The sequence below is a fragment of the Aptenodytes forsteri genome, unplaced genomic scaffold, assembly GCF_000699145.1.
Source record: "Aptenodytes forsteri isolate BGI_AS27 unplaced genomic scaffold, ASM69914v1 Scaffold291, whole genome shotgun sequence".
In the NCBI taxonomy this organism is placed as follows: domain Eukaryota; kingdom Metazoa; phylum Chordata; class Aves; order Sphenisciformes; family Spheniscidae; genus Aptenodytes; species Aptenodytes forsteri.
The window spans coordinates 521,936-534,815 of NW_008795401.1; the positions used below are offsets into that span (position 1 = coordinate 521,936).

Genomic DNA, 12,880 nt, shown 5'->3' on the forward strand with positions numbered 1-12,880 from the left:
GAGGTCTTTTCCAACCTTAATGATTCTATGATTCTATGATAGAGAGAGGTGATATTTGACTTGCTTTCTGTCCTTCTATCATGGCTTAGCTGTAACGTATTGACTGCTGGAGAAAATCCTTTCTCATTTTATTTAGTGCCATTTTATAATGATGGCTTGATAATATAAAGACTTGTCGGTTTAGAAATATATAAAGGGAAGAGAATTCGCTGCTGGATAACAAGGGGAATTCCCCAAGCTGTCAGCTCTTCTAATCTCTCCTGGTGAAGCTGGGCTTTGTGACTGCACCACTAGTGCCATGATACAGTGAGTTTCCTCTGTAGCAGAGGGATAGGTTGTCAGAAGTCTAAGTAGTTCTGGGTTCATTGTGCTTGTAAGCTTTCATAGTTAAGTGGTCCTTTAATTCAAGGGCTTCTCTTACCGTGACTTGATTCAGCAGCAACAGTATGAATGCTCATAGGCCCAGCAGTAATCAGAAGAATAAGTACAGAAGGCCTGCAATGTTAACTTTTCTTTTTCTTTCAAGTAAACTTAATTAGAAAATTGATTTACATTGAACATTACTGTGAAGGAATAGTAGGCAGCAGGGTTCAGAGTTGTGCGTGGTTTCTTTTTAGGCAACCACTTGGTGGACCATCAACAGCTTGTCCCTATTCTGAGAACCAGTGATGTGGAGAATCATGAAAGACGAAACCATGTGAGAATAAAAGGAGGCTCTGAAAACTTGGAGAAAGGTAATCTTACCTACTGCTACAGAGTAGTACAAAAGAGGTGCTAAATAGGAGTAATGTGGCAGAAGTAGTACTCCAGCTTTCTCCAGGAATGTAGGTAAGGAGACAAGATATGAGTAGAGCAAAAGGAAGACTTAGTGAAAAAGCAAAGGAGAAACAATATGTTATGCAAGAGTTGTAAAACAGGGAGGTTTCAGGTTTTGTTCAATCTTAATGTATGATACAGGAACTGGAAGAGGGAAAGAGGAAAAGAAAACATGAAAGGCTACAGCTCAAAGCATTGTCTCTGTGTGTGAAAAGTGTTAGATGTTATAGTTGTTTATGACAGCAAGGCTCTGGGCTCAGAGACCCTGAAAGTTTCTTCCCATTTCACAACCTATAATTTAAGCACACCAGCGTGATGAAAAATGAGAAGGCTAACTAACAACCTAAAAGAAAAAAAGGTTAATAATATATCTAAGAATTTCTAATGAAACTTTTACTTTTTTTCTGTAAGATGATATTTTTCATCGAACTTCATGGAGAAGTTCTCATGCTATGTTTTTAAAGCTGGTTACCTTTTCCCATGGATTAACCTCAGTTAGGGTACTAAAGCTTTTAGACTGAAACGATGCCAACCTTTACAAATCATGTTAAGCATACCAAATTAGTTGGCCTTGAGGTAAAAAAACAAACCCTAGCAGAAAATAAGACTCAACTAGAATTTTTCACTTCAGTTTTCTGTGGGCTCTTCTGTGTAAAGAAGGAGGCTTCCAGAATGGTGCATAGAAAAGTGTGTCCCTCTCAAGATACTTGACGTCTTTTGAGAAGCTTAGAGAATGAGATTGTCTTTCACGTTTCTACTGATGACGAAAGAAAAGGGACAGTCAAAAGACAAAGAAGTGAAAGAAATAAAAGCAAAGTATATTTGGGAGTGGAATAGTGATGTCTTTACAATGAAAGTGAGTTTATATGGGGATTATTAAATATAGCTTGGTTGTGTAATGTAATCATTCATGTTCTTCATTTTGACTTTGACTCCTTAGTTTAACTGACCACTTTGGTACTTCTGGGGGGAAAAAAAAAGTCACCTGTGACAGCAAAGCAATAAAAACAAAGAGAGTCCTTAGTTGAGAGAGGTAGTGTGTAATTGAGAGAGGTTATGTGATGGCGGGTTGTTCTAGAACTGCACTTACACTTTTTAACTGGCTAATCACGTTTTAAACATGTGGGAAGAGTCACTGTCAGGTCCTCCAACTTTTAGTTTCCTTAGACTTTGAGAGAAAACCCAATATCCAGTGCTGTTAGTCTTGGAAGGTAAGCTTATGAAACTTAATTTCTGCACAGGTTTCATCGTAGCTGGACTTCAGCTATCTGTGTTCGAGATGCCTGGATGTCAGGCACTTAAGGAGGAGAGGTTCAGATATACTGTTGTTGTATCAGTGTTTTGAATGAGCAGCTGGGTGGTTGCTTGCTCTACACTTTGCCCTCCTGGATCTTGACGTGGAAATATGCCGTTCAGTTCATTGCCTGCTTGAGGAGTTTTGCTGTCTAACCTGCATGATCTGGGTCAGCCATCTGGGGCCAAGCACCTGTGGTTTAGGCATTGAAGTGCCTAAGTTGTGCCTAGTGGTTTGGTTTTTTAAGATCCTTTTAATGAGGAAGAAAGGGCAATACAACAGAAAGATTTTATCCTAGCAAGGTAAGACTAGATGGAATTACAGTATATGGAAGTTGGTGAGAACACAATAAGCCAATATTTTAATTTCTGATGCAGAGTAAACGTGATTGGGTTTTTGTTACCATATATCACTGTGTGGAATATATGTTTTAATATATATTTTCAGCAGTTAAGAGTGCAGAAATCACTAAAATCTTTCCTGATCCATGGGGGTTGTGTGTTTTCTTTTTCTTTTCTATTATTACAGATGAGCTGACTGGCATCCTTAAAAAATTGTCACTTGAGAAATATCAGCCTATTTTTGAGGAACAAGAGGTATGTCTTTTTTAAAAGATTTATTTTTTACCATTTTAGAAGAAGTAGGGTGCGACACACATTGCATCAGAATTGTGATCCAGAATCTCAAATTTAAAGTTTTACAACCATTTCCGGTTGCAGAGAGGACCTTGAAACATGGACCAAGCAGTATTCGTGGCATTCTCCAGGATACTGCAAATATCAGTGCTTTTTACACTGAAACTACAATTTTGATACAGATAGGTGCTTCAGATTTTTTTTTTCCCCTCTCTGTTTTTACACTCTACTTTTTCTATATATGTCTATATCCAATTTGGCTGAACAGTTTATAGGATGTACTGTATCATCCCTGGAATCACAGCTGGAACCTCATTTGCAGATGGAGGACAGCAGGGTGTGAGTCACCAAGATGGCTGCTTTCTATTCTTTATCCGCTATGAATAAGCAACAGGAGAATTAAATTGGGGAACCTAAGCATCATTGTAGATGAGGCCTGTGACAGTGACTTACCTGAAGGATGCAATGAAAGGAAACATTGCTGAAAATCAGTAAAATTAATTCATTATAGTGTTTAAGACAGTATCAGATGTGAGCAATAATTGTGTGTTTGTTTGGCCAAAGGCAGAGGGTAGTGAATGGACATACAATAAATTGACATTGCTGCAGGGTTCCGGATTCAGCACGACAAACACAATACGCCGGGCTTATTATCGTTCCCCTACATGATAGGGAAGGGAGCATTTTATAGAAATGAATGTGCTCTGTCTGTGAAGGTTATATCAATATGAAAAGTTTTAGATGTTTCTTCTTATCACAGCCTTACGGATGTGTTGATATAGTAAAAACTGATATATGAATAAACCCTAGGTTTTCCTCAGGAGACATTGGAAAAGTACACACAATATTCTGAAATTCAAAAAATACTCGCGGGGGGGGAGGGGGAAGAAAAGAAAAGAGAGAAATCTTAGGCTTATTCAACTAGCTGCTACTGTAAGTAGAGGAATTTTTGTGGAGAGTATATATTTTTGTATTGATAGAGCTTGTCTGAAAAAAGTTAAAAATCCATTAATATTTTAAATATACTATGATAATTAATTGAATTATTAACAGCAGATTTAAAACCTGACAATGCTGGTAAAGTGGGTAGCATTTGGTGCTGGTAATTCATTAAAAATTTTTGTGTGCACAATATTTACAGTAAGTCTATAAAATTAAAAAAAAAACCCGAAACACTTTTAACCTGTAATAGTGAATCTTTGCCTAGGTAAATTGGTCTTGCCTTTTTTTCCTTTTTTTTTTTTCATATGCAGGTGGATATGGAAGCCTTCCTTACACTTACTGATGGTGATCTGAAAGAGCTGGGTATTAAAACCGATGGATCAAGGCAGCAAATTTTGGCAGCTATTTCTGAACTGAATGCAGGAAAGGTACATTTTGAAGTACTGTACTTAGTAAATTAATTCAAGGTTTGCTTATATTGTTAATTCAACATACATTTCAAAATTCAGTTGCAGATGTTAGTTAGAAAAGCCAAATGAATGTCTTCCAAGCAAAATATTTAATGTATTTGATTAGTGAAAAATATCTTCCTTTGTGGTACTCCGTGTTCTCTTTCATTAACTCTTTCCTAGTTCAGTGACTGTACAGTTCTTTTACAGAGTATTGGAAGTTATATCAGAAGCTACTGGTAACATAAACATTGGCAATATTGCAGTTACTGGATATTGATTTCACTGATGCTAAAAAGAATTCTCTGGCCACTGTAGTCCAGCTAGAGAATATAATGTAAAAGGAAATGTCTCCTTTGTTTTGCCTAACAGTTTTTGATTTCTCTGTGATTCGGTAAATAGCACTTCTCTCATTCCTTACGCTTTTATTGCCTTTTAATTTTATTGACAATAAGCAAATTTGCTAAGAATGGCATACAGTAAGCAATGTTCTTGTCAGAGGGATTACGGACTGGAGCATGTCTTTAATTAGGCCTGCTGACACTGCTCAGCTGCTTTTTCAGTTTTGAGGTCCATTCTCTCTCCGATACTGGAAGCTCGGATAAACAAAACATAAAGACAATTTCCCCAAGTTAAGATCAACAGCAGCAAGTGATGAGGCTAAAAATTAGGGGAGATGGATGATGCTCCATGCTATAAAGCTATGAAGAAAATAATGAAAATTTTTTATTGCTGTCTGGTAGTTTCAGGAAAAGATTACTATCAGGTTTTCTGCATATCCAGGAAGTAAGGATTTGTTATTATTCCTAATAGTACACTGTGACTCTCTGGGCATAGACACACATATTTACACAATTTTTTGTGAACTCTTAACAAACTCATTTTTTAAACAGAAATTTAAGAATATCTTGTTTTAATTTATTGTGCTTTTACAGGGACGAGAGAGACAGATTTTACAAGAAACTATACACAACTTCCACTCTTCCTTTGAAAGTAGTGTCAGTAACACAAGACCTCCAGGTCATTCCCAGTGTAAGTAGCACCTGAAATTAATTGAAAAATGTATGGATACTTTTAATTAATAGTGGCTAGAAGACAGAATGTGACAAACAAGCCAGTTAACTGCTTTCTGGGTTAATGATTGATGTGTGTTCGTGTCTTTCGCTGAGACTGTAGAGAAGATTTCAAGGTAAAAACGTAGAGTTATCTGTAAGATTTTTACACACACTTCAGTACTGTCTGAAGTAAGCATAAGATTTTTGTTATGCATTACTAAACACATAAAATGGATGTAAGTATAGCAAACTATAGTATACAGTATACTGTATATAGTGTGTATATATAGCAGCAGTGGGAGGTGCGTTTCTGTATGATACATAATTTACTTTTGCATACTTTTTATAGGAGACAATTTTCTTCAGTGTGATCAAGTAGATTAAATATATTCAAGGTTTACAATTTAGTATACTGGCTTAGATAGCTATGTTAATTATGTATTTATGTATGTATGCATTTAGTTATTTTGTATAAGTAATATTTTTATATGATTGTCTATAGTCGGTTCCTTTAGAATACATCTATTCCAACCACCAGCGTTAACTGCTAGCCATTGCTGGAGAAACTGCCTTTTAAAATGTACTGTCTATAATCAAAATGTACAGAAAGGTGTTGCTGACATGTAACAAATGAATACATTTACTACAGTCACCCCTAGATATAAAAGTTGCAAATCTCTGTCCTGCCAGCCACCTGAGCGAAAGACAGATATGCATCTGTTACTCAGGGTTAAGGAATGGGGCAAAACCTATTCATATGTCTATTTCTGGATCCATGTTTTAGGAGGAACATGAAAGCTACTGAATGGCCTTGAGAAATTCACCATGTTAAAGTGCCTCTTACTCTCCTTCAGTTGCTTATTCTGCTGCTTACATCCACTCACAAAATCATTTCATTTGTTTAGTGGTTATGTTAAATAATATTTCAGGTATTGCATGTTTTAGGAGGCCTTAATAATGAGCAGTTCCAATCTCAGTCAGCTGAATATCACTAGATATGTGAAAGCAGGTGCTAAAGGTATTGCGTGTTTTAGGAGGCCTTAATAATGAGCAAGTCCCAGTTCCAATCTCAGTCAACTGAATATCACTAGATATGTGAAAGCAGGTGCTAACTGTAGTCCTACTGCTGTCTTGGGGAAAACTGGGCATTGCTGGGGTAGTTAGTCAATGTGGCCTACTTTCTGTATTCTGTAGAGTCTGCTTGGCTGAAAGCCACTATCAGGTGTCGCTGTATGCATTGTGCAGCTTACTTGCCATTCTCAGAGTAGTCAGCATGTATGGGAACTTCTGGATGTCTCTTGATAACATCCCAGACTTGAAGAGCCTCTTCTGTAGGTACTACTAGGTGAGCAGAAGCTGCTATTTGGGATTTGATAACATGGTGCAATGAACTGGAATTACTCAAGAACTGAAGAAGCATACAGATGTAACGAGTCTCCAAGCAACTTGCTGAGCCTAACCACTGAGCTTAAAAGTGTCTTGAAGACAGCAAAAGGATGGTAATGGTGGCATAGAGTTGGGGAGAACATCCTTTTGTAAGAATGGAGGCAACAGTTGCTCCTGCTGACCAGCTGACAAGATGCTGCAAGGAGGCTGCCGTCAGAGGTCTAGCTTTTGGGTTTTTGTGTGTGAGCGCTCCATGAAATAGATTTGGATTGCTGTGAAACAGCAACAGAAGCACTAACAGAGAAGGAAGAGGAAGAGAACATGTAGATAAAAGAAGTTTCTGCACCAGGTAAGCTGCTTTTTATTGTAAAAAGTAGCAGTGGAACCCTTATGCAGTCTCTGGAACTTGAAATAATTTCCAGGAATGTCTAATATTTTAGAGCATAAGAGCAGCTGTACAGAGTCAGATCCAAGATCCATACAGTTGTGTTCAGCTTTTTCATCCGGTCTCATTTGACATTGGTGTGAAGAGCTGCTTGCTTTCGTTTGCTGTGAACTTGCCATGTCCTGACTTCTTTTGCTTCATCCTACTGGATGGACAGTGGACAGTGGACAATTGTTTCCTCTTCACTGCCTTCATGCCACTGATGATTTTACAGATATCTGTGATACTCTTCCTCAGGCATGTTTTTTCCAGATGGAAGACTTACAGGCTGCTTAAACATTCCCTATACCATAGTTTTTCTGACCTCTTTTCCTTTTCTACTATATCCCTTCAGACTTGGAGATACCAGCCTAGCATACAATATTCAAGATGTAGGCATACCGTGGATGTTCTCTTGCCCTTTCCTAGTTATTTCTAGTACTCTGCTTTTTTGACTATAACTGAAGACTGAATTGGTATTAATTGGAACTACCTCTTATAACCCAGCTCATCTACTGAGTTTGAGCTCAGAGCCTATCATTTTATATAACCGCTCATACATCGTTTTTTCTATATGCCTTACTTCATATTACTTCATATTTATCTTCATCAAATTTTGTCTGCCATCTTATTGTTTGGGCACTGATGTCTCATGAAGTCCTTTTGCCAGTCTTCTGTTTGCCTTTTTATTTATATGGGTAACTTAGGAAAGTTTGTCACTTTATGCCCTTTCGAAATCATATATTGAATATCCTAAGTCCTCATGCAGATCCCTATGAAATGCTAGTGGTGAATCTCTCTCTACTATGGAAAAAGTCACTGTTTACTCCCACCTTCTGTCCTCTGCCTTCCTAACCGATTATTTATCCACACAAGAAATTTTCTTTTTACCCTGTGGGTTCGTCATTGTCTTAAGAGCCAGCCTTGGACCTTGTGAAATGCCTTGTAAAAATCCAGGCATCAAGTGGACCTCTTTTGTCTCCAAGACTGTTAGCACCTTCAAGGAATTCCAGTAGGTTGGTGAGGCAAGACTTTTCAAATCCCTTTTTGATTGTTTTCCACAAAATTTCAGATTCTTTGTTATAGCTTATGCTAATCTGCCTGGTACTACTGACCATCTCACTGTTCTGTGTTTCCCTGGATCTCCTCTTGAACCATTAAAAAAAATTAGCGTAATTTTTATCACTTCTCAGTTATGTGGCAATTTAAAGAAGAACCTGTGCTCTGTACTCAGCAGCTCAGCTGCTTAATCCTTGTGTTCCTCTAAAACATCTGGCTTAGCAGTTTGTTATTGTTTGCTTTGTGTATTTGTTTCATAACCTTTTTTACCAATACTTCAGATTAAGATACCTTGGACTCCCACATAAAGAAGGCTTCTGAAATGGGAACCTTCCCAAGCTTTTCCATGGTGAATACATGTAGTTAGAATTTCTGATGTGAACTTACTTCTCTAGCTGATTACAGTCTAATCATTGATTGGCATCATGGCATCTGTAACTGGCTGCCTCCTGTGATGTGTTTGAAAAGTAATACGTGGATTTTTTTTATGCTTTTTGCGTGGTCCACAACCACTGGTTTCTCTACAGCTCTTCTAGGAGCCTGTCTGGACACCATTAGCAGGAAAGCCACTTCATGGTTTGCCCTTTTAGAAAGCTAGATGTAGCTCACAGGATAATAAAAACATCCTGCTCTTCCAGCTGTGTCACTATCACTGTTTTCACACCTATCACTGTGATTTCCTCAATATTTTGAGTCATTTTAAAAGCTCAATACCTAAAACAGAGTGGCTGCCAGCGTAGCTCTGCTTTTATGAAGTTTCCAGCCTATAGGGATGTAAAGAAGATAATGAAATACAATCTGAATATATCCATAAGACTCAGAAATGAAAAAGCAGGAGAAAAGAAACTAAATCCTCACTTACTGGAAATGTATCTTATAATTGTGTGAGGTCTGTAGGCTGACTACCATCACCAAGCTTGCGAATGTGTACAGCTTCCACACTCTTCCGCTTCCATAGCTCCAATGCCCACTTAGCTTCAGCTCCCCCCAAAATGCCCCAATCCACACTGCCCAGGCTCAGCCCCTCCCCTGCTGCCACTGGGTCAGGAGCTGTTGCTGCTCATGAAACCTGGTATGAGATGGCAGGCAACAGAAATAGAAAAGCATCTAGATGAGTGTTTCTAGAATGGAAAAGAGAACTGCAGTGATTATGTTTACACTTCTAAGGAATGCAGTACAAGGAAAACAATGAGAGGCAGAAAAAGTAAAAGCAAGACCATCAGAAGTAGAGGATTGAAATTGGTATGACCAATTTCACACAACAGACTTGTTTAGGGAAGATACTAGAGTTTCTTCTCGATGTTTTTTTGGCAGTTCAAAATCAATTGCTGGCTTGTATCCTCAGCTAGCTTCTGGTTGAGCACCTCCTGCTGAGGTCATTGCTTCTGAACTCGCTGTGATACTCACTACAAGAACTCGTAGAAAAGTTGTTGAGTGTTTGCTGGGTTTTGGCAGATGAGCTATTTCAATTATAATAAAGGTCACAGTTGGGAGAAAGATTCCTCTGTACGTCAGTTGCTGTGTCATCCCTGGGGCTGGAAGCGAGACGATTCTGCTTTGCGGAAGACGACAGGCTTTGACATACATTTGTTTTCTGTCAGAAGGATACTGAGACCGCTTCCTCCCCACCCCACGCCAGCGATACTAGGTTAGGCTGTGGGAGCTCCATATTCCAGTCCTTGCCTGAACTGCATAAGGCAGATGACTGCCCTACCTGCAGTATAAATAATTCAGTGGTTACTGGACGCGTAAGCCATTAGGTTCGGGGGCACCATAGATCTTGTCCCTATTCTGAATAGGCAAACAGTACTTGCATGGAGAGTGTTGCCTCCGTCTCTTTTTTTAATGGAAATGAATTGGTGACCTTCAGAAAATTCTGCCGAAATGAATTCATTGCAAGAGTGAATGTTATGGATTTTTTTGACACTTCAGTAGTTTTCAAGGAAAAAAAAATATGGCTTGGAAAATTGCCAATGCATGCTAATCACCCTGTCCTTGATAAGAGAAACTACTAGGAAGATACTGCTTCTTTATAACTCGGTGAACTGTGTCAAACAAACACAGAATTAGCTTGCTGCTTCACCGTTTAAATTTAGAGCAGATGACCAGCTCGTGGAGGCATGAGGCAAGATGACTGCTCTGAGGAAGAAAACGTTCCTCCTTTGTCTGGGCTCCCAACTTCAATGAAACAGCAAATGGCAGCATGAAGTCCAGATTTCTGAGGAAACTGGATTTAAGAAATTATATCACCCCGGGAAATGTTTATGTTTGTAGTTTGAGGTGACCTTTTTGCTTACATGATTCTAGTAAAAAAGAAAATCAGACTTTTTGAACGCCTAATTGCCAGGACTAATTGTTCAGGGGGTTTTTTTTGGGGGGGAGGGGGGAGTGTCAAGATTCATGCAGTCATCAAGTGGATAATTAAAGGGTTGAACAGATCTGGCAACGATCTGCAGGTTAGTTGAAAGAAATGACACCAAAGGAGAGAGAGCTGCATCTCAACACAGACTTGCCAAATCAGAAACGAAAAGCTGAAAAAAGTTCATGTGGATTCTGTGAAACTCCATGGGAGAAAAAAAAGGAGCAAACCAACTGAAATTATTTCTTCCAGAAGAGTAGAAATAAAATCCCATATGCTAGTTATAATACATATGTAAGGAAGTGTTACATTTTAGATCTGTGATAAAAAATGGAAACAGTTCATGGAGTTCTCTTGCCCAAGTCTGGGCTTGTAACAGAATTTGCCATTTCTACAAAGATCACATGAAAAGAGCAAGAGAGCATCCAAGGTTTATACTCTGAAGGACACAATCTTCTTTTTCTCCTAGGGCATTTCTTAACCTCATCATGAAAATTAACAAAGATTTGTTGGAGGTAAAGCTAACTGCCAGTAGCTTAGTTTACCTTCTAGTATCAAGTTTATTGAAATGCTCGAAAGAAAAAGATGAGCCTCGTCACTTGGTGCAGGCATCCAGCTGCTCTCCCCCACCTAAACATAACAATTCTCTTATAACAGGTGGGAAGAAAAGAGAACACCCCAACATCTAGCAGGGGCACTGAACAAAGGGAGGATTTAGATATCAAAAGAATAAACTGAATATTCTCCAGATACAAGTTAAATGAAGAGTAACTACGCCTATGATGAAAAAAGAATATGATGCTATATGATGCATATAATGAATATGATAATATTCATTCTATAATTCTTTTCGGAAATTTTGGTCTTCCAGTTTCTCTTTACATATGATGGTATGATGCATATTGATACATACGTACACATATGTATCTGCAGATACATATATAGGTATTTTAGAAGATGTGACACAATAAAGTAGAAGAGAGTGGGGAGTCGTTTGTACATTTACTTTCTACTTTTGGATTCAGAGTCAAAAATATCAAATGGAAGTTATCCAGAGGAGGGAGTTACAGAGACTGCAGAGTGAGAAGTAAAAATGGGAGCAAAACCAATATAGACTTGCAAGTAAAAATCATACAGGATTCAGGTGGTCACTTGCTGGAAAGGTACACATTGAGAAAACGGAGATACTGGAAAGGTTTGTGGCAGTAGATGACCTTTTCAGACGTGACTTTGACTTTTCATACCTTCTTCGCACAGGAGGGGGCTTAAGGTGAGTAAAATGAATTACAGGGTCAAATTGTTGGAGTCTGGTATAACAATGATACTGGGAAATGTGGGCCTGTTTCTGGTAGTTGTGGAATTAGTCTGTCTTCTTTAAAGCTGTGAGTCTTGCTGGTTGCAGTTTTTCAGATTTTTTTTTTTTTCTTTTACAGCACCTGGCTGCTCTATAAAACCACAAGAAGCTGTTTCTCCTAAAAGGTAGCTACTGGAAAAAAAGATTTTTTTCTTATGGTGAGGTTTCGCATCTAGCTGAGTAAATCCAAGTGTACAAATGAAAATTTGAAAAGTTAGTCCTGACTACTGTATAGGACTTGTATAGTCCTATATATATATATATATATATATATATATAATATATATGTGTATATCATAGGACTTTCTGCAGTAATGTGCCTAAAATTTGAATCCAACACAGAATCAAAGAAAATAATAAAGAGATTGCTTTTATGGTTCAACCTAAGTGTTGAATTGTTCAAGACGTCAGTGGTCTGGATTTGAGAAGAACGAAGTCAGAAGAGCAGGAAGAATGAATGACCATATAAGAAGATCGATGTTTTCATTCCACTCTTGCCCATAGATGAAGAACCCATAGGAGGCCTACAAGGACACAGGAACAACAAAAGCATGGAAGAAGGCATGAAACCCACCACGAATTACGAGAGCTTCTACATGGAGAAATATATAAACCGAATATGCCTCTATTGACTGGATACAGATAAAGGAGTCCAAATGGAAAATGTAATGGTTTCGTGAGAAGGAATATGAAGGAAAAGGAATGCTGCGTTCTTCATTAACCAACATACACTTTATCTATTCAATATTAAGAGGTTAGAACAGCAGTAAAAGTAAATATGAAATACCTATTTGTAAAAATAGCACTTTATTTAAGGAAATGCATAATCTGTCACCAATATTTAAACAGAAATAGTGTTAAAATATTTTATATTGCTGATCAGTTGTTTTGAGAATAAAACCATTTAACTGATATTGCCTGGGTTTTTTTGAACAGTAACACTAGCAGGTCCTTAAAATATATTTTTATAACCTGATTTTTGTAATAATTTTGAAAGGACTAGTTATAGTAATTATGAGTGGAAATAATTTTCTCTGATATTGCGGTTTTTTTGAACAGTAACACTAGCAGGTCCTTAAAATATATTTTTATAACCTGATTTTTTTT

General features: G+C 37.9%; 1 protein-coding gene across 1 annotated transcript in view; it reads left to right on the forward strand.

Moving 5' to 3' along the window:
• The window catches only part of ANKS6 (ankyrin repeat and sterile alpha motif domain containing 6), a 60,653-nt gene extending 48,646 nt beyond the window's left edge, over window positions 1–12,007 (forward strand). The window contains exons 13-17 of the mRNA XM_009280675.2: window positions 618–734; window positions 2,639–2,706; window positions 3,999–4,115; window positions 5,072–5,168; window positions 11,853–12,007. Of these exons, the coding sequence (XP_009278950.1) occupies window positions 618–734; window positions 2,639–2,706; window positions 3,999–4,115; window positions 5,072–5,168; window positions 11,853–11,902 (449 nt within the window). The 3' untranslated portion in view covers window positions 11,903–12,007. The remainder of the gene's footprint in view (window positions 1–617; window positions 735–2,638; window positions 2,707–3,998; window positions 4,116–5,071; window positions 5,169–11,852) is intronic.
• The last annotated feature ends 873 nt before the right edge of the window (window positions 12,008–12,880 follow it).